At 45.2% G+C, this 22,506-nt stretch overlaps 1 protein-coding gene across 1 annotated transcript; it reads left to right on the top strand.

The window, feature by feature from the left end:
* The first annotated feature begins 14,948 nt into the window (after nucleotides 1-14,948).
* Nucleotides 14,949-21,342, top strand: zbtb11 (zinc finger and BTB domain containing 11). The gene is made up of 10 exons (XM_070961645.1): nucleotides 14,949-15,602; nucleotides 16,137-16,387; nucleotides 16,493-16,724; nucleotides 16,801-17,795; nucleotides 17,888-18,202; nucleotides 18,281-18,695; nucleotides 19,743-19,860; nucleotides 20,059-20,217; nucleotides 20,299-20,474; nucleotides 20,560-21,342. The coding sequence occupies exons 1-10, from the start codon at nucleotides 15,293-15,295 to the stop codon at nucleotides 21,099-21,101; spliced, it is 3,513 nt and encodes a 1,170-aa protein (XP_070817746.1). The 5' UTR covers nucleotides 14,949-15,292; the 3' UTR covers nucleotides 21,102-21,342.
* The last annotated feature ends 1,164 nt before the right edge of the window (nucleotides 21,343-22,506 follow it).

The following is a 22,506-nucleotide window of genomic DNA, read 5'->3' as shown; positions in this document are numbered from 1 at the left end:
TAAAACCATCCCCTTGTTATGATAAAGTTGTGAGGTCATTTATTGAACGTATAGGTATGATGTATTCAATCAGCATGATGCCAAAAAATCTGTTTTCCATTTTGAAATAGCTTATATAACAGAACATTATATGTTTAAAACAGGACTTCAGATAAGAACCTTATGAGCATTAATGTAACTGAATACAACAGGCTAAACTTTTCAAGGTTGAGGAGAAAGGCTAATCTAGCTACATGAGGGCATAAGCCTCCAACAGCACACAGAGGATGAACTCAGCCGTGATGATGTCAACAGCTCCTTTGGGTTTAACTTGGCTGAAGGTAAACTCAACACTGCCTCATGCTGCCATAACACACTGCTAAAGGGTCTGACATCGAGGATTATCTCCGGCTAATCAGGCTTACATTCACGAGAGAGTCTGTCAAATATGAAAAGTGGAGGAAAAATTCGAAACAAATGTATCTAATGCAAATCAATTAATTAATACTTCAAAGAAATAGGAATTAAATTCAGAGTTGACGCAGCTATCATGTCTGACCATTCGGTAAGTATACAGCTTCAGTCAGCAGCTGGATGGTTTATCGTAGAATAAAGACTCAACACAGGTGGAAACAGGTACCCTGGCTCTCCAAAGGAACAAAATAAAAGCACCTCTAAAGTAATCAGTTACATCTTTTTTCATGAATCCGTACAAAACGTGTTAAAACAAGAAGGTGCAGTTTTACTGAGCATTATGCGACATGCGTACCTTATTTTTACTTTTGGGCAGAGCCAGGCTAGCTGTTTCCCACTGCTTTTAGCCTTTATGCTAAGCTACGATAACCAGCACCTGGCATCAGCTTCATATTTAACAAAGTATGAGAGTGGCCCCATTAAAGACAGTTGAGGTTTCCAGAAAAAGCTTGTAACTGGACCTTGAGTTGGGATTGTTTTTCATTTATATTGTTTTCTTACCATTGACTCACATCCAAATTTTCCCACTTCATCAACCAACCTCCCCACGTATGAAACGTGTTTTTCTTCCCAAACATGCCAATTCAAAGCAGCAGTGACAGAGCAAATATGGAAAAACAAAGCGCCCAGCAGGGACTTTGTCCTCATTGTCGTTCCATTGGTTTTGGAAGGGACAAGTAGAATTTCTTTACCAGCTCAACTCTCCAAAGTGCAGTTAAAACTATTGGAACTTAATGGAGTGAGCTGAGTGAAGGTCAGCCGGCTGACTGTGCCGTCTTGAAAAGAGCTGGGGACTGAGCCAGTAGCTTTCAGCGCCGTTTGTTTATGGCAACTGCTGTCTCGGGGCACAGGGCCAATCAGGCAGCGCGACACAGCTGTCCCCTGAGCCTGTGGACGGTGGCGAGCCACACGCCTGCAGAGGCCTCCTGCCCTCGGAGACCCGCAGTCCCTGTGGTGGAAACGTCCTTCCTGATCTGGGAAAGACGGGGGGGATACATTGTCCCACTCTATCCTCTCCTCCCTCCAACACGTTTCATTACAGCTGGATGAAGAACAATCCTTTCAAAACAATATTCACACTGGCTGTAATTAGAGTTTAAGGAGGAGCCACAAAGCTATTAAAGTCTCCTTACTGCAATCGCTTTTGGAATCCGTAGTTGGCCACCATATAATTAAGAGCTAAGTATACATTTATGGCAACAGAACCCCGGAGAGAAAAGGGGATTTCACTTCTGATGAAAACTGCTGTTTTCAACAGAATGCATGAGATATACTATGTCTGGATTTTTAATGCACACTTGTTGTGGTTGTGTGGAGTGGACATGACCACATGAGACATATAGGCAACCACCAGTTGGACAACTCACTGACAGCATGCAGACAAATACCATCTAAAAAAACTTCAAATACTGAATAATGATGAAACTGCACATATATGAAAATAGTGATGCAACATTTAATTTACAGTAGATAGAAATAAATAAACTGGTTTCATTCTTCATACATGTTGAAAGAAAACTATGTCTAAAATAAGAGAAAGTTGGGATTTAGACTGGCCAATGCAGCACCTTGTCGAATGTTGTCGCGTTTCGTTGCAGCAAAAGTTGAGCCTTGTTAAGCATTTTAGCTGGATGAAGCTGCGTCGTTTCACTGTAGCTGACAGACCGGCTTCATTGAAATGAATGAGAGGGCTGCAGCTTCCCCAAACACAACTCAAATCAAAGGTCTGAGAGGCTGGACTGATGATCAGCAGCGCTTTGAGATAAATGCTAAAATCACATGCTAACATGCTCACAACGTCAAAGCTAACGCGCTGATGTTTCGCCAGTATAATGTTTACCTTAATTTAGAATCATAGCATGCTAACTTTTGCTAAATAGCATTGGACAAATTTTTACATGATGATGCTACAAGATGAAAAGTCACCGACAACAGATCACCGACGTTATTACATTACATAGAAAAATGGGCGCTACATGCTAACATCAGACATACTAGCACCGAGCCAGCGATGTGTTTAAAAAACCTTTACTAGACTGCTAGACATATCAAAATAAATATCAGTGACATTATTTACTGGCCTAATTCATAAAAGCTTTTTAAGGTTTAGCTCGGTGCTAGTGTGTCTGAAGTTAGCCTGTAGCCTGTTAAAGAGCACCTCACATTCACCTGGAGTTTACTACTTCACAACTGTGAGCACCTGGTACTTTTTATCTTGTCATCACATCTTGAGGCTGATGGCTGTCTGTACCAAACTCTTATTTGCTATATGGTGTTTGTCCATTACACTGTAGCTCATCCGCTGTAAGTGCTCAAAGAAAGCACTTGTATCAATTACAGTACTTGAAATTATCAACAACAAGAACACACCCCATGACGCCTCTTCAATCAAGCATCAATCATGTCTGAATAGAAAGAGATCATGTGATGTTTTTGTGCTCACTGCCATTTCTCAGCAATCACAACCGGAAGCATGCTGGTGCAGTTAATGCCTGAGTTCATTAGCTGTGATCCAGCGAGGCCTCTGTGCTGCCAGAGCGAAGCATGAGATGAATAACAGCTTCTCATAAAAAGAGGAGACGGCACCCATCCTGAAAATCCACTCCAAAATTAAGTTTAGCTCTCCAAAACAAGCTTGTTGACTGCTCAGAGTGCAGAGCTTGGCCTAAATCCTTCTGGTGCCAGTCCAATACCTTTGTTTCTCTACCAATACTTTACATTACCGAATATCAATGTTGTTTTTTTTTAAATGTACTAAAACAAGTCAAACTATACAAGAGACCTGCTTACCACCCAGCATGTGTATCTGCACACAGTTTGACTTGACCCATGACAGCAGGCTGAGCACAGATGAGATCAATAACATGAAAAACTAATACCAAATCCAGGTTTAGTGGCATTTTGCAATAACACAAATATGATATGAAAGAGTATAATATCGTTCATAAATCCATCTGTGGAAAAAGATGTGTGCCAGGTGGCTCATTCCATATGTTATATAAGGACAGTAAATCTTTAATAAAGATGGAATTTTGTCCAAGTCCATGTCCAACTTGAGAGGCTGCGGTTAGTTCAGGCATGTGTGTAATAACAGCAGGACTGACCAGAGAAAACTTTATTTAAACAGCAGAGATTACATATAGAAAGTGTTAAAGAATATTACAGATATGAATTAAATCAAGTTAAAATGATAAAAGTACCCGTGCTGCCACATTTTCGTATGTTCACAAGGAAACCTTTATTCAACTTTGTAAAATTCACAAAGGTTTCAACTTTCAAACTAATGACATTCCCGTCAGCTGCAGCTGTTCCATGTGTTCTCTGCTAATTAGCAATTGTTAGCATGCTAACATGCTAGACTGAGCACACCTAGCATGTTGCTGTTAGCATTTAGCTCAAAGCACTGCTGTGCACTTATTTAAATTTAACTTTTTTGCTTAAGATCATGACTGAATATGTATTTACCTCTAAAAGTGGGTTTAGGTTCACTATTTAAAAATAAAATAACATGTTTTTTTACACTAAACTCACAGTATCTTTGATATTGACTGACTTACTGACAGGATATCCTGAGAGAATAACATTAACATTCAATATTACATTGATTACATGTTTTCTAATTATTCATGACAGTTACATCCACTTCAGTGCTCATATTGAATTATGTTCATATAATATTATGCGGCTTCAAAATCAATTAGCTGACCATGAAATAAGAAATGTAACTCCTGTCACACCTCATCTCCTTCAGAGACAACAAGTCAGGCACAGGGACGGTTTTTCAGACTTTGCAGCTGGTCAACATATTGTTTTAATTGAGGGAAAACACTCTGTTTTGAAGCAGTGCAGAAGTGAGGCGCTGTGTTTGGATGTGGCAGGGAGAGCCCGAGCGAGCGAGCACCATGGAGCGTGACCCTGGCCCGGCCCCGGGGCTGCACAGATAGCCTGTTTATTTTAGGGAGCCTCTGCCCGATCTCACTGCTCTCACTTGAGGACAAAAACAGCTGCCTCGATTCATGTCGGACAACCGGGGGCGCAGTGCAGGGGAGACCCACCACAGCTCAGTTTGACCAACTCTTCACTGCAGAACTGAGGTGCTTTTTGACAACATCTGAGTTATAATGGTGTGAATTCACAGTGTTTGTACACAGCAGAGAACATGAAACTGGTGGAACTTAAAGGGCCCCTTCAGTTTCTGCATCCAAACCAGCACAACTGAGGTAAATTTAATTCTGTGTCTAGTGGTTACAGAGCTAAAAAAAATAACACTGAAAAAAATCTTTCCAAAAACAAAGTCCTTGTTTCTATGGATAATCCACAGACCCTTTCTCAGGAATTTTAATAGGGGCCATTTCTCCAGAAATTCAAGTGAAAAGTCTCGACCACAGCCACCATTTCTGCAGGACTAGCTACCACTGTGGGTAAGTAAGAACACATGTTTGTTGCATTTTTGGGCTGACCGACCCTTTAAAAGCTGGATTCTTTGAAGATTTAAATGGCTTTGTTCACATTAAATCAAGAATATGAGAGTTTAGCTGAAAAACAATAAGAGCCGCAGGATAACTGCTCGGTTGCTTTAAAGTCATCGTTAGGGGGCCTGACTGAGTGGGACGGGACCACAGGATGGAAACAACAAAGTCGTCTCCTGGTGAGGTACAGTGTGATTACTTCATGTTTTGTTTTCGTGATAAAGCTAGTTTAATGTTGGCAATGGTAAGCATAGAAGAGCTGACTCAGTAATATCAGCTGCACGCTTAGCTAACATTAGCCACCCTCAGCTACTGGTCATACCAGACCAAGTTAGACTGAAGCAACAAAACTCCTGAGTGTATTGAACTGAGCAAGAGAGTTTCTTACTGCTCATGAAATCAGCTTTTCATGCACAACAACACAATTGTGTTACTTCTTCTCTCAAAAGTGACACTCTCACTTTAATAGCTGCTGCAGGACGACCACCAACATCCATTTTAAGCTGCATCACTGCGTCAGAAAGCTGGCAGCCCACCTCAGTCGGGCCTGGTGCACATGTGCCAGCATGTGCAGTATGTACAGTATGGATCCCCATAATAGAGAGGCTGTTGTTCATGTGGCAACCTGTGGCTCGTTGGGCATGGCACAGCTTAAACCTGTGGGCGTTTCCTCCAGCATGATTCTGCTCTACTCCTGGAGATAAAGGCACATTTAGTCACAATGAGGACGTGATTTGAGTGTTCATCTGAGGTTCCCGCTTTCATGACGGCAGCGCTTTGGGATTTTCACCGAGAGCTCATTCACTTCTATTCAGACTGTTAGCCATTCAGAGGAACCTCTTCAGCTGATGCACCGTGAATAACAACACTCTGCTTATTCCACCAAAGTGGATTCCTTAATGAATCTATAAACAATAATTTTGTGGGAATCAACGTGAACAATAAGCTGATGGGAATCCTAGACTTCCCGAGTGTTGGCGTTCCCAGTCGCTGGCTCTTGGGAAAGATTCTTTGCATTGAGGACTCAGGAGGGAGCTCTGCACTCGTGTTTACACAGTCAACTCGTGTTCGTCCTGGGATCACAAAATGATGGTGTCAGATAATAGAAGCTGGTTGAGATTTAAAGTTAAGAACAACAGCTTACTCACTTTTTCCCCTCTGGCTCTGTGGAGCAAAAAGTTTGGGATTTGATTTGGGAAGGCAGCCAAAGCATTGTGGGAACAAGAGGTGTAAGGTGAGCTCAGTGGCCTACTGGTTCCCAGCCTTCCCTTTGGCTTTCTCACTTTCTCTGCTCACAGCGCACCTCCAGACAAAAGCATCATTATTGCTCTTGGACTCTTCACTGGTGAATTCTTGGTAGTTAAACAGCACAGAATAAATTAGACGGTTTATGGCCTGTGATGGAGAGAGCTGAATGGATCCATGACGAGTAAGCCAGCGTCGGGTGTTTCCAGTCATTCAGACTCTTAGCGGGAAATGTTACACCACAATATTTCCACTGGAGGTTTTGTCTCTCTCATTAGCCGTGATGAGCTTGTGGCTGCATTTCCTGGAAGGCTGAGAGTAAAACAAATGGCAGCAGAGAGAGAAGCCTTTGTTTTTACAAGGTGTCAGACCTTATTCTGTGATTTTACTGGATCTCGCTGCAGGTGAAAGGTCAAGGCTGTGAGTGTAAAAGATGTTCTGTGACTTGTCAGCGTGTTAATCGGTGTGTTGGCCAGCGGCCCGGGCCGAGAGAAGAGCAGGACTCAAACAGTACTGTGTTACACAAAACAGGCTCTTCTCACAGCGTCGAGCACGTGCTCGGGTCTTAGTTGTGTGGAACCCAACGGCGACTCAGAGTGGAGATACGCTCCCACAGTTTCTCAGGATGTAGAAGATACATCACAAAGTACAGAACGGTGCTCACAGGACGCACGCACACTCTTCATATGGCAATTTGTGTTTTTCCATTAACCGAATACCCTTGATGTACCTGTGAGCTCACAGAGTCGATCTGTACGTCAGTCATTTCAACGGCTCGTCCAGGTCAACAAATAGTGTACTTTAGTGTATTGGAAATATAATTGAAGTAAAGAATTACAAGTACATTTTTCTTTTTTTTGTGCTTAATTTAAAGTATGTTTGACATATACTTTTAAAACTTCTAAATAGATGTCAGTTAAGTATATTTAAGTATATTTACAACACATTGGTGATATAATACAACTGAACTGCAAGTGTGTTTTGAATGCTCACAAATCCTGATTTTCATTTGTGTACTTGACTAATTTAGCAACTATACACACTATACACTATACAAGTATATTCAAGTATTACTCAAGTGGTGCTCAAGGATTGTCTGAGAATTAACCCTGATGATGTCATCTGGGTTTTCTCTGTGTTGGCCTGAGACTACAACAGAGCATTATACAGACTGTGGTCACAGTCTTTGAAAGACATTGAACATGCATGGAAGGTGACAAAAGGCCAGTTGCATTATGGGAAGTGTAGGATACATTTTCTGAAGCCTACTGACAAATACTGGTGACTAAAGATGGAATTATGTTTCCCTGGAGGTACACGTTAACTTCTCTGTGTTCCTTTAAGTGAACTGATGATTCAACTCCTGTCAGGAGGCCGGTCTGAAATGCAGCCAAAGACGATGGCGACGGTGAAAAATGAACAGTTACGCCAATTTATCTGAGCATGTTGGCTTACATGCAGCCCAAAGAAGGATGACTGTAGCTTAACAGTACGGCTGCCTCAACTCCTGCTTCACTGATTCTTTTTACTACGTGTTACCTTCAAGGTCCCCCGATGTTATGTTTAGGTGCAGTAGTAAATAAAGGAAAGCCAAGAACTAGATTAGAGGATCAACCAGAGCAACAGTCAGGAGGCGGTTAGCTCAGTTTACCATCATGACTGGAGGCACTGTTTGCCAAAAACGGCCATTTATACGCCTGCAGCTGCTTTTAACTGGATCAAACAGTCCTGATGTACAAATGTACATAACTTTATGTCCCTGGTACTAGCAAAAGTCTGTCTGTGACAAACTTCATTGTTTCGTGTAATTGAATAATCACAATCTACAGGCAATACTACTCTGCTGTTTCTGATGTTTGTATGTGTTTAATATGTCGAATGTCCTTGTTCATGTTTTGGAACTAGACTCTATTTAACATGATTTACAGATGTACATATGTGTTAATTTATATTTTACAGATCTATAAAATACAGAAATCATCTCTTTTATGACTCAGAAATATTTTTCCTGCATTGTCTGCTAGACTGTCACCAATCCAACCAGTTTTACCAGTTTAAATATCTTTAAAACAGACGGCAGTCAGTTGTTGGCAGACGATCACTTTTTGGCTCGACACAGAGGCGCAGACAGCCCGACTCTGTCCGAAGTTCAAAATTTTGCTTGCCAGCACCTCTAATGCTCATGAGTTAACATGTTCCATGCTAAGCTAATGCTAAGCTAAGCTAATCGCCCCCTGGCTCCTGTTCCATGTTTAATGCTCAGTGTGGTGCGTTCAGGGGACTTTCTGCCGTAGTTTTAGTTGATCTGGTTGACCAGTAGCTTATGGTGGCTGATGTTAGCAAAGCTTAGATGCTGCTGTGCAGGACTCTTCTCCACCTGTGCTTCTATGTTGTATGAGGCTATATGAGACTGTAACCATCACGATCGCTGTAGTTCACTCTCTTTGGGGGCTCCTGGAAGTGGTGCGTTCACCAGTTTTCCAGCAGTGCCTGTACATCTATTATTGGCTTGTTTGATAAGGGTGGAGCCTTTAACATGTCGTGTGTCAATGGTATAGCAGTCACACAAATCCTGAACTCTGAAATATAGACTCTCCTGTGTAAAACTAAGCTACCTCCTGTTCTCTGATCTCAACAATCTTTAAGATTTGTTGCGCAGTCAAACAGCGCAGATCTACTACAGCCTGTTTGCTGTAAATACCCATAAAATGTCAGTCGCTCTTAGCCAGCCAGACAACAAAGCACTGGAGGATAAGCACAAGTGGTGACATAAGCAGAGCCGTGATTGAGAGCTCTTACATCATCATCCTCCATTCATGGCCTTGACAAACGGTGCTGATTGCCAGTGTCCTCCATGTTGGACTTTTCCCCCTCTGTGCTCACAGCACTTTAATCACACCACCGGGAAAAGGTTTGAGAAAACTGTGAATTATGACACAAACGTTTCTAAAGATGAAACTGTGAGTCTCACAGGTGTGGCTGCATCTTCCCTGCCTGTCTGATATATTTACAGCCACCACAGAGACTCTCCTCAGGCAGCGTGTAATGGAAAAGTACTCCAGTGCCAGAAGAGCCATAGCTAGCCCTCTATTACTATGTCTGGCCTTGGATGCAGCGAGTGCAAGACAGTGAAAGATAAGGCTGTCTCCACTCGCTCTGTTCCCCAGCTGTGTTTGTCCTTAGACAGTCAGACACCTTTATCTTGCCCAGGAGTCTGGGTCAGACACAAGATCATTCTGACTGCAACGGTTCAGAACCATTAGTGTAACAGGACAGATAGTAGATTACAAACCTCGACCCCAAATCAAGATTGCAAATCTACTGTAGAACTCAGACCCATAACATCCTCTGAATGGTTCCCTCAGGGCGCCCTGGGAACTCACCTGGTAGAGCTCGTACCGTAATTCACAACTTGGGTTTGAGTCCCCATGCTGCATGTCATCTTCTCTCTCCACTGCCTTTCCTGTCTCTACTGCTGCTCTCACATAAAGCAGAAAGGCCAAAAACTAACAAATAAAATACTAAAAATGGCTTCCTCAGACAGTGTGCACCCTGTGTTAATCTGCACAAAAATTAACATGTATGAGAGGGTCTAATGTGACCGACTGGTCCTTGGCTCTGAGTAGATGCACTCAGCAGTGAATGTGATGTCATTACCACCTGACGCCCTGAGTAATGAATTGAATGGCACTGCGGTGAAAGCCAGTCAGTGCTTTACATGTGGCTGCAGCAGTGACATACAGGATATTGTCATAATCCAGTGCAGATGGTTCAAGTGATTCCATATTTTTACAGATTTAGGACACACAAACAGTCAACACCGCCTTGGAAAGAGAGAAGATTCACTGACGAGGTAAAGTGAAAGTGGCTAGTGGAGCAGATGAAACATTAGCAGACAAAGCATGACTTCATTCATTCATTTCGTCTATAATGGAGACATGAAGGCAGATAGAAACGGTGCCAGCCAGACTGTCAGCCAATCAGCTTTCATTTTCCCAGGAGATTGTACCTGTGGGAACCAATCTAAACTCTGATGGTGCCGTTATTCTACAGCCATTAGATTGTGCAATCATTACTTCATAATTATACACTATAAATGTCTAAGAAACGTCAAACTCTTGTGACAGTCCGACTGGCCTGCAGTAGAGCCACTGGTATAGGATGGTACTGTTAGCATAAAAACAATGAAGAAAATGAAGATATTTACTATAGAGTAAATAGCAGGGGGCCTAATATTGATCCCTGTGGAACACCTTTATCAACTGTGTGGACTTTTAAATTTAAAACAATCTGCAACAACAATCTGAACTCAAGCAGAAACATTTGGTTTGACTAGCTGTAAGCAAATCATATTCAACAAAATAACAATTTCGGAAGTTAATGGCAACCACAACAGAACATTTATGGTACAACAGCCACATATAAAGCTGCCTGCTGCTGCTGAAGGACATTGTTATCCCCCAGATGGTAGCTGTGAGTTCACCTCTTCTATGATGTCATGCTGATGTGGGCCAAGCTTATTTATTAAGTTCAATTTTCTTTTGACTTTTATGTTTGCTTCAACTGTAATGAATTCTGCATATTTTAAACCCACAGCGTGGAACTTTTGTCTCCCTTCTGGCAGCGAGAGTAATTACACAAACACTGTCGACGTGGCATGGTCCGAGCTGCTGAAGCCTCCATCGCTCAGCTCTGACAAACCAAACATTACTGGTTGACGTAAAACGCATCACCACTGGACCGCCAACACAGGAGCATTACCACAGACAGCAGCTCCAGGATATTGGAGAGCCAAATACAGATTTACCTGGTGGCGAGAGGAGAAGTCAGCATTGTGTGAGCTCATTTGGAAAGAGACTGACTGTAACAGACGTTCATTTATATGTAGAAGTCCCGAACTTCAGTTTTCAGTGCCATTGAGACAAACGATGAATGTATAGATACACGTATATTCCTAATCAAAGACAAATCTAAAGAATACTACAAACAGAGGTTTTTTATTCCAGGACGGTAAAAATAACCTCATTTACAAAACCCTGCAGATCAAGGTCAAAACTCTGAATTTAGGGTGAAGAGAAAATAATTTAATGTCTTTATTCTTGGAATTTTTGTGTGTACAGTCAATACCGGCCTGCTTCAAGTGAGAGTGGAAAAAGATTCAACAGCAAATATACAACCAAACGCCAAATGGCCAACCATGCGGGTAATAGGGGCAGTGATCAGTACTATTTCTCTGCTCGACAACGCCAGAGGCCATGTTTACTCTCTCATGTCAAGGTTAGAGGCTGATGAGACCATCAGCGTGAGCCATTTTGGCTGTGCGTCACGTGAGCTTCACTATAAATGACAGAGATTTAGAGGAATGCATTGAAATACATGTGGATCAGTGCATCTTTGATCAAACCGTGAAGCGGGTGATGTAGCAGTGACAGACGTTATTTGATTTATGGCAAGAAACAAGCAGGCGTTCAGGTAAAAGCAGACAACGGAGGTAAGAGAGCTCATAAAGCTCTTTCCTCTCTGTCGTTCACTGTGAAGGCTATGAAGTCAGAGATGAGGGCATCGGGGTTGGTAATGAATTGAGAGAGCAGGCAGACCATAAAGGCATATATTGATTATGTGGCAGCTAGGAATAGACATGCACCCAGAATAAAAAAAAACATTTATCTTGTCGGGGAGGAGCTTTCAGACACAGACAGACAGCCAATTACATAGAACCTTAGGACAATATGACACAGCCTACACAAAGAGCAGTAAGGAGACGCGTCGGTGTGTGAGGTGCATGCAGAGACAATCTGCGGCACCCTCAGGTGAGGCTTGTTCCTCAGGCTGAAACTCAGTAAGAAAGCAAACACGCTTAATTCCAAACATGGCGGACTGTTCCTTTAAGCTTGCAGCTTTAATTATAGCTGAAGTCTGACAGCCTTGGGTTTCCCTTTTCTTTGCATACGCATGAAACCCTTGACTCAGAAGGGCACCTTTCAGTGCTGAGCGAGTGCGTCTGAACCACATACCAGCCTTCCTGTGTTGAGTCATGAATGTCTCTGCCGCAGAAAAACCGGCACAAAAGCAAAGAGCACCTGTAGAGAGGAGGAAATGAAGAGGGGGGCACATGCCTCAAGAGGAGGAAGTGTCAGGATGTGGCGAACAGGCTGAGCGGTGACATTACACTAAACAAAGGTGGCTTTGTGAGGAAGGAGTTTGGCAGTGAAGGCATCACAGGTTAATATTCAAGCAGCCTGTGACGATATTAAACCGAGCGATGGAGCAAACAGACGTCCTCTGACACAGAAACACACTGACGGGATGCAAATAAACTCTTTCCCAGCGTTCATATGAACACTGAGCGACACGTGTTGAGATTCCTGCCAACAGCAGCTGAGAATAAACATATTAAATCTCTGCCTCATAGGAGGGGGAGCCAGATACATCAAATCAGCTCCGTATGGGAAGTTACACAAGGCTGGAACGACAAAAGACCTGAAGTAATCTTATGGTCTGACCCTTTGTTTTTTGTCTTTGTAGTGCAGCTCAGACTCATTGAGAGTCTCCTTGTGTTCTGGGGGTCTGTAGCCTCCAGTTTACTCAGCGAGTCGAGGATCTGTGGTCCACAAAGGCAGATTCAGAATCAGCTGAAAAGAGCAGCGACAGACCTTGACTGAAGAGACATGACTGCAAATGGAAATGTGACACCGAGACAGCAGACAGAGGGTTTGTCTCTGTGTGCTTGCACTCGAGTGTCTCTTTCGACATACTCCAGAGCTCTGAGAATATGTGGCTTCATGACAGGTAACAGGAAATAAATACTTCATCCCCTGAAAGTCCTATCTGAGGCAGCAGCAACAGATGCATCACTCAATTTGAGCTGATTCGTTCACGGTCCAGTCAGTGTAACTGTGAACGCTGGAATGCAGTGGTGAGACATTTACTGACCAGTGTTTGATGTCAGGTTTGGTATGTGACACATGGATGAGCAACAAATGATCTGACGCCCCCTCCCCTCAGAGTAATTCAGAAAAAACAGCCGTGGTATTTCAGCTGTGTGATGTAGGACGGTTAGAAAAGGGCTGTAGCGCCACGTTGAGGCCGGTCGGTGCTGCTCTGAGGATGCTGGAACAGGACTGAAATGCAGTTTTTCCCTTCAGTCCATCTGTGTGTGATTAACAGCTGGAAGGACAGGATGTGATTCACACTCGCCTCCTTTATTTCACTGATAACAAAGCAACTTGAAGCTGACAGCGGAGGTTTCTGAGCTGCCTGGACGGCCTGTTTTCTCAAAGCGGCTCTCTTGTACCGAGCTGACGTTCTCTGGTTTCGACACTTTCTGCTTTCTATTGTTCTTTATCAATATAACCTTCAATATGTTTGGGTTTTAACTCTGGTTAACAGACAAAACAAACTAATTGAAGAGGTCACCTTGTGAGACCTTGTGATAAATAGTTGTTTTAAAGCCATGCTACCCACGCTAACGGCCATGCTAATAGCTCCAGGGATGGCAGACAGAAGTCAGTCCTAAACACATCGTAATGACTTTAGTGACCTCCTGACTTTTCCCTCTTGTGCTGTCATCATTTTACATCATCCAGTGTTTTGGTTTCTGACAAAATACCTGCAGAACTAGTCCCATCAGCCTCAGCTGCCTAGCTAACATGCTAAACACCTGCATGTTAGCATTGTCACTGTGAGCATGCTAGCATGTTATATGTATGGATTGTTGATTTTTTTTTTAAACTGTGCAGTAACACTGTATTTGTTATCCAGTATTCTTAGAAACTGTACATATTGTACATTACATAAACTCAATTTTTATGCGAAAGTACAATTCAACATATGACATCAGTAGTTTTCTCATAATAGTACAGTACAGTATTTTTATGGCAATTAGTATTTTTATAATCTGTAAATAATGTACATATACATAGTTTTTTTATTCTGTATACAGATTTCAACCCTTCTGTGCCTCTGTTTTTGCTTTTTTAATACTTGCTGGCTGTAATAAAGTCTTATCTTATCTTATTGGTGGGACGATTAGCATGTAGCTGAAAGCACCGCTGTGTTCAGCCTCAGAGTGACGCCTCAGCTGTGGACTGTTCATCCTGTTCTAATCAGCCATCTGAAAATATGTTGGACAGATTTTTCCATTATTCTGAAAACACTCATTTGTTGTGATCCTAGTACAATGTGTACTCGCTGGAGCCTTACAGGAGCTTAATTCACAAAGAACAAAGAGGACGGGCTCTTATGTTGGTATTTGCCCTGCAGAGACTTTGGACAGGATGGGGAAACGCTGGAAATCAGTGGCATCGTTTTCTTCATGTCTCTGCTCTCTGAGGATGAAAACAGGGAATTTCCTCTCAACAAAGAAAAATATCATCAGCGTTTAGATATGTATGAAAAATGTAAACTATGATTTGGTTTTGGACCTAGAACATTTCTTTTATCTCATTTCTCCCAGATTGCAGACAGCTGCCCTGCTGGAATAACTTTAATCTTCGGTGAGGAGGTGATAAATAACTGAGGCTAACGCAGAGCGTGTTGTGTACAGTAGACACAGATTTGTGACTTATCTCCAGCATTCAGAGGGTTAGCTTATCGACACTTCTGTCAAACTGATTATGTGAAACTAGGCCTGATCTCCTCAATGCCGAATGTCGAATTCTGGAGTGAACTGATGGTTATGAAAATACATTAGTTCAGTACAATAAAACTGAAAAACATGGCGGCTAGAAATGAAGAGAAAATCAAATACTAATAAATAATGAAAAACATGAACATAAAAAATAGATTAATAAAACAAGCGAGTTTAACTCTCTGTGGAGTTATAAGTTTGCCCATTGCGCCCTCTTGTGGTGGATTATGTTCACGACGTGCTTCCGCCTTTTGCTGACGCACGTTCCGGTTGTGCAGCAGCCATTTTGTCTGTTCGGGCAAGTCTACCCTGACGGTTACGAACTGCAGTTCCACCTTAGGAAACAATTTGAAATGTTGTTGTGGCTTTTCTGTTTCACGTTATCTACCATCTGAGCGGCGGATAAAATTTGTACCACATTTTTACGAGCCGAGGGCGGCCGTCCTCTCCCAGAAAAGTCCTCAGTTCGGCGGGGAAAGCGCGGCTCGACCGAGACATGTCGTGCGAAGAAAGCTACTTGGCAATCATACGCTATCTGACCGATGAACGGGAGCCATATGCGCCGGGGACGCCTGGTAATACCAAGAGGAAAATACGCAAAGCGGCGACCTGCTACGTTGTTCGAAACGGGACTTTGTTTTATCAGCGTCGGCTGAAGGGCCAGAATGATTTCACAGAGCTGGAGGTGGTGCTGCAGGACGGCCGGAGGAAGGAACTTATCAACGAGGCGCACATTATGGAAGGAGGGGGGCACCTGAACCAGCAGCTCACCTGGGAGTCCATCTCTCAGAAGTACTGGTGGAGAGGTAAGAGCTGAGGTCAGGTCACAGCAGCTCCGTGGGTGTAGTCACAGAGAGGTGGTTCAGTGAGCCGGACAACCCGCGCTCACATTAGCTTGTAACAAATATAAATACGCCACTGTCACCGCCATAATCCTACTCACTGTCTCCATCTAGTGGTCAAAGGGCGACGTTTCAGCTTGGACAGATTGGTATTTTACTGCCAATTGAAGTATTGAAAGTTAATGTGCGTATAATTATTTATCAGGATCCTCATTGGTGTACACAGACTGGTTGCTAGTCTCTCTGGGGTCCGTACCTCAATATGACAAGTTCTATAATGATTTTAAATTTACTGACTACGTGAATGCACCACTCGGACGTTCCTGCATCTTTTTAGACAGCAAGCAAAAATGCTAAATATTAACTGGTTTCAGTGCTTCAGATGTCAATGTTATGTTTTCTGTCTTCTGTAACAGTAATATGACGGTGTCACGTTACACTCTGGGCAGTTATGGGTTAGTTAAAAATGATGGCGTCCTCTTTTTTTGACCCTCTCAGGTATCCTGAAGCATGTCAAAGACCACATCAGAGAGTGCGCCCAGTGTCAGAGCAGGCGGACCGCCGATGACGTCTCTGGACCCCGTCTGATCTCGCGGCCGGGGAGGCGCCGGACAGCCGCCAATGTACACGATGAGGAGTATGAGGAGGAGGAGGAAGAAGAGGGAGATGATAGTTTATTCGTCAACGATTCATCCTGTCAGCTGAGATCCAAGCTGACCAAGACGATGGCCAAGCATGAGCTGGTGTTTGTACGTTTCACAGATGTTTCAGGCCTAATTATTGCAAAGCTGTGATATCTCTTAACCCACAGTCACGTCGTCTGTTCATGGAGTTCCTGTATTTGCTCTTTCCAGGTGGACAGCAAAGGTGAGGTGAACCAGTTCCTGCCTAAACACAGTCAAACCATGCTGGAAAAGCTCAACCAGCAGCGCCTCAGTAATCAGTTCTGCGACATCACGCTGCTGATCGAGGGAGAGGAGTACCGCGCTCACAAAGCCGTTCTGGCTGCGTGCAGCGAATACTTCCACGAGCTGTTCTTTGAGAAGGGCGCCGTCTCCACGCACGAGGCTGTGGTCGACCTCTCCGGTGAGTTTTCGTCGCTCTGCGTTCGGGCTGTTTTGTGTAGCTGCTCGGTTTTAACCCTCATCGTCTCTCTCTGCAGGATTCACCAAAGCCAGCTTCCTGCCGCTGCTGGACTTTGCCTACACCTCCCTGCTCACCTTTAATTTCTGCATAATGGCGGATATCGCCAACTTGGCGCGGCATTTGCTGATGACGGAGGTGCTGCAGATATGCGAGTCTGTGCATAAGCAGGTGGAGGAGCAGAAGCTGACGGTGTACCAAAGAGGAGACGTGCACACTGTGTTGTCGAGCCAGCCGGCGCCGCAGGAGGGCTTGAAGGATGAGTCTGGTGCCTACGTGGTCGCCATACAGGGCGATGGCGGAACGGTGGTCGCGCACAGCGGCGTGGCTGTGGCGGGCGAGCCTGTAGCTTTTGTTGCACCTGCTGAAGAGGCCTTCATCCAGCAGCCGATGGCGGTCGTCACTGAAGCCGTAGAGGGAGACAAAGAGCATCATGGGGAGGCGGGACCAAACGAAACGGTGACTCTGATCGCTCACAGTGGACAAGCCGAGCCGGGAGAGACGGTCACGCTCATCTCTCGCAGCGCAGAGGAAATGGAGGGGGAGACGATGACTGTGGTCACCCACAGCGGGCAGGCCGGAGCCAGCGAGTCGCTCGCCGTGGTGTCTGCGTGCCTGGCGATGGAGCAGCCACAGGTCGCCGAAGCAGGAGCCTTCGTCATAAATGTGGACCCGGAAAAAGTGAGCCCCCCAGAGGTCGCCAAACTGGCATCTGAAGCAGCAGCGGCGCCTCAGGAGAAGACAGAGTCAGCACCCGTTCCCCAGAAACGCAAACGAGGGCGTCCAGCCAAGGTGAAGAAGGAGGTGGAGGAGTTCGTGCCACTGGAGGAGGAGGATCCCTCCGCAGATGAAGGCCACGGAGACAAGCAGGAGGTCATGTCTGATGATCCCAACAAAAGACGACTCAGGCAGCGCTCCATCGCTGAGGGCGGTTATGCACGTTTACACATGGGGCTGGAGGACGAAGAGGAGGCCAAGAAAGGTGCGACCCCGCCGCGAGCCGCCACGCCGAAGGTACGTCGTTCCATCAGAACGAAGCACTGAGTGTTAATGAGTTCACGTCTTGTGAAGAGTGTCAGATGTTTTGAACACGGGTGTGTTTTCAGGTGAGTCCGAGGCCTGGGAAGAGAGGAAGACCACCCAAGCAGCCAGTGGAGCCTCAGGCCGAAGGACAGTCCGAGTCAGGGGCAGACCCAGAGGCCGGCGCAGCGGAGGTGGCACAGACCGGAGAGCTCAGCACAGACGACGCCGGGACGACGGTGACGGAGCCCGAAACTGGAGCCAAGCAGGATCAAACCCCGGCAGAGAGCGCTGTCGACGGAGAGCACACGTGCTCCGAGTGCGGCGTGTCCTTCCAGAGACGCTACTCTCTCATCATGCACACGCTCAAACACGAGAAGGCTCGCGGATACAAGTGCAGCGTGAGTATGGGCGCCGTTTCCATCGTGAGGTTAACGCCGCGAAAACGTTCTGACCGCCGTCTTTCTGTGTCCCCTCAGCTGTGCAGTAAAGAGTTCCAGTACGCCGCCTCTCTCCGCGCCCACCTGGCCCGACACAAGCAGCAGAGCAGCCAGCGAGCCGCCGTCGCCAAACCCCCCGCGGAGCAGAGCGCCGACGCCAAGGCGGACAGCGACCTGGACGACAAGAACTTATCGCCGCACACCAAAAGGGAGTTTGTGTGCGACATCTGCGGGAAGACCTTACCGAAGCTCTACTCCCTGCGCATCCACATGCTGAACCACACCGGCGTGCGGCCTCACTCCTGCAAGGTCTGCGGCAAGACGTTCGCCCACAAGCACAGCCTGAAGATGCACCGAGCGCTGCACGACGTCACCAAGCAGTTCCAGTGCGAGTTCTGCAAGAAGTCCTTCGTCAGCAAGCGGAGCATGGAGGAGCACACCAGCCTGCACACAGGTGAGAGCGCGCTGCCCTTCACCTTCATCATCCTCAACGTGAACATTACGCAACAGACGTGGTTTTGTGTTAGTTTTGGTTTCATTTGTCCCGGCGAGAATGGAGGTGAATGTTAACCGAGCACATGTAGACATCCAGCAGATGATGGTGTTCAGTTCAGGTTTTTTGGGGTTTTATCAGGTACTTATACTTATATATACTTAAAATAATCAGTGTATTATCTACAGTTGATGGCGCTCAGCACAGAAGCTCATCAATGTACAGCTGTGGACAGAAAGTATTTTATCCACCTGAAACAGTCAGTATTACTTCAGTGTTGGCAGTATTTTCTTTCCTTTGGCACTTCGTAGTATTTGTTCTGTGAAGCACAGCCGTGCCCTGAACTGCTTAACACTGCAGTCAGACAGCAAAAGAAAATGAAAATGAGACGAGAGGAAACATTTATGAGGCAGAAACTACAGAAGAGGTTCTGCAGATGGAGGCTGAACAGACTGAAAGCGAGAGATTTCTTCTTCATGTCTTAACTGTTTGTTTGTAGGTATTTAGCTCCATCTGGTTTACTTTGCGCTGCTCTGGACGAGCGTGAGCAAGTTCGTTCACGGTTAAGAAAACATAACGTCAAAGGACAATAATCATAATACAGCGTCCACTTAAACTGATGCTAATTCTTAAAGATTGGCCTTTTCAGGTGGAGAGATTTTCTCTGGTAGATAGTTCATAGCTCAGGCTCGCTCTGTCTTTAAGAACTGATGTTGATATTTGTTGATAGACTTATTTATATTTTACTAAGAAAACTCTGTTCTCTTAGTTTTATTCTTTGTTCATATGTTTGTTTCACCTACTGCTGCAACAAAAAAATTTCCCAAATTGGGATCAATAAAGTCAAGTCTAAGTCCAGCAGCTGTTCACCTCCATCGTGTTGGTCGTAGGTAGAAACGTGAGAGACAGAGACGTCTTACAAGATGTGTGGATAAATCTAAAACTTAACACGAGAGAGAGCATGTTTTTGTTAAAACGAGTCTTTCTTTGCTGTTAAATCTCTCACAGGTGAGTCAAAGTACCTGTGCAACACCTGCGGAGCCACTTTCCACCGAGCCTCAGCGTTGAGTAAACACCTGAAGAAGCACCAGCCCAAACCCGATGTCCGTCCATTTGCTTGTGCTCAGTGAGTAGCTGTAGTTCTCTTTAATGACGCGTGATTGGACAGCGAGACGGTGTTTTTCTTTTCATCTTTGAAGACAGGTTACATATTTTTTCATACATGAAATAGAGGCAGATTATAATTTGCTCTCATCTTCTCCCGCATCTTTGAAGTATTAGTTGTTGGATGGTGTTTTGATGGCTTTGCTCGTGTCGCCTGCAGCTGCGATAAGCGGTTCTACGAAGCCAAAGATCTGCAGCAGCACATGAACAAGCACATGGGCCTGAAGCCGTTCCAGTGCCAGGTGTGCGGGAAGTGCTACAGCTGGAAGAAGGACTGGTACTCGCACGTCAAGTCGCACAGCGTGGCGGAGCCGTTTAAGTGAGTCTGACCGAGCCGGAGTCCATTTCCTGCTTTGGTCCGTTTGAAATGTGCGTGCTGACGTCTTATTGGTCTCCTCAGGTGCAACGTGTGTGGGAAGGAGTTCTTTGAGAAGGCTCTGTTCAGGAGGCACGTGAAGAAAGCGACGCACGGGAAGAAGGGGCGAGTGAAGCAGAACCTGGAGCGTGAGTGCGAGCAGTGCGGGAGGAAGTTCACGCAGCTCCGAGAGTACAGACGCCACGTCAACAACCACCAGGGTGAGACTCCCCGCGCGCCGGGAGGAGGCGACGTCCTGTTTGTGGAGGCTCGCTCACCTGACTGTTTGCTTCTCGTCTCTTCCAGGTGTGAAGCCATTCGAGTGTCTGACTTGCGGCGTCGCCTGGGCCGACGCCCGTTCCCTCAAGCGCCACGTCCGCACGCACACGGGGGAGCGACCGTACGTGTGTCCCATGTGCCAGGAGGCGCACATCGACGCCCGCACCCTCCGCAAACACATGGCCAAGTACCACGGCGACAACCTGCCCGGGAAGATCATGCTGGAGAAGGACACCCTCCAGTTCCACAACCAGGGCACGCAGGTGGAGCACGCCGTCAGCATCCTGGCGTCCGAGCTGCCGCCGGAGCTCCGGCCAGCCCAGCAGCAGCCGGCGGAGGAGATCGAGACGGTGCTGATCACGGAGGAGACGGTGGAGGCCGTGCAGGCCGTGGAAGCCGTGGAGGCCGCGGCCGATGGCGCGGTGGCGACGCTCTCGGATCAGGGCATCATGCAGGTCGTGAACTACGTTCTGGCCCAGCAGGCGCTCACGGGGACCAAGCTGGAGGAGGCGCCCGAGGTGATTCAGACCATGGAGGTGGAGGTCGCTCACGTTGCCGAGGTGGAGTAGCTTTGATCCACAGACTGATCAGTTTGTCACAGTCTGGATGAGATGTCAGAGGACGTTAAAAGACGTTTTTTTTTTTTTTCTTTGGAAAATGTAAATACTGTGATTTACACACACATCTGTGTGTTGAGTTGTGTGTGCGTGCGCGTCGCATTTCTGTGTTCTTTGTAAATAGTAAGAATATTTACAGATCTATGAAATGTGGCACTCAGGAGAAATAAAGGCGGGAACTGACACACCGACGGCGACGTGTATTCATCCTGTCACATTTACACCTTCAGCAGAGCAAAGATGGGTTTACTGCAGCTCCCCCTAGTGTCGGCATGAGGGACGAGCACATGAAGCTCATTTTGTGTGATGCTTAAGTTTTAATTTGACCATCAGAATCCAAATATTCAACCTGCTTCACATTAAAAAGAGTTCAAATAATTGGACACAAAGGAGTATTAACATGCAATACAGCAAGACTGGATATTTATTTCAGATTTATCCATATACCCTCGTTATATTGCAACATATTTACAATACATTGTACAAAAATATGAAAACGCAGGTTTCTGCTTTCTATCAGTGGCTACTTGGTTGAGTGAGTGTGGGCTGCGGGCGACTGTAGGTACACACATACTGAATGTACTCATCAATCAAAACAGTGTTCTTACTGGTGAAGCCACCAGTCAATATTCACATCAGTATGCTTAGTTCCTTGATGAAAATCATGCAGGGAGCATGAGCATGAAAAAAAACAACTATACAAATTTATATACATTTACATAATAAGTTCTGGCCAGTTATGAAATGAAATAAACCTCTACCAAAACATGGTTCATGAATAAAACAAAATACTCGTGCTAAGCATCCAGCAAGAGCAGAAGCCTGCTCTTAAAACGCAATCAACCACTTTTGCACAGCAGTAAAAAAAACAAGAGCCACAGACGCAAAAGGACATCAGTCATTGTATTTTAAACACTGGGTCAAGAGCATTAGGCCTATATATGGCTACATCAAATGAACGACCGTCTGTCACTGAAACACACGTACTTCACAAACACGCCATGCATTGGTCTCACAACAGACATAACAACAAAAAAAAAAAGAACAATATGAAAGTCCAGCAGAAATTGCCCATCAATTAACATAATACTTCTGACAGGAAATGTTTGACATGTATACAATCAATGCTGACTTCTGCACAGAGAACCAGTGTAGTCGACTAGCTTGCACAACCAAAATGGTGAAGACATATAAATCCATTACAAATTGAAATACACTTTTGCTCTGGCCCATAGCACAAACAGAAGCCCTACTAAGCCCTCTAATGAAAGTCGTCTCCAGTCACGCTTTAAACATGGGAATGAATCATGAACACTTAAAACTCAAAGCCTTGAAATCCTCAGCATTTCTGAAGTGC

Source organism: Chaetodon trifascialis, chromosome 4 (assembly GCF_039877785.1).
Source record: "Chaetodon trifascialis isolate fChaTrf1 chromosome 4, fChaTrf1.hap1, whole genome shotgun sequence".
Lineage (NCBI taxonomy): Eukaryota > Metazoa > Chordata > Actinopteri > Chaetodontiformes > Chaetodontidae > Chaetodon > Chaetodon trifascialis.
The sequence above is the reverse complement of the archived record's forward strand: the minus strand, read 5'-3'. Positions and strand labels throughout refer to the sequence as shown.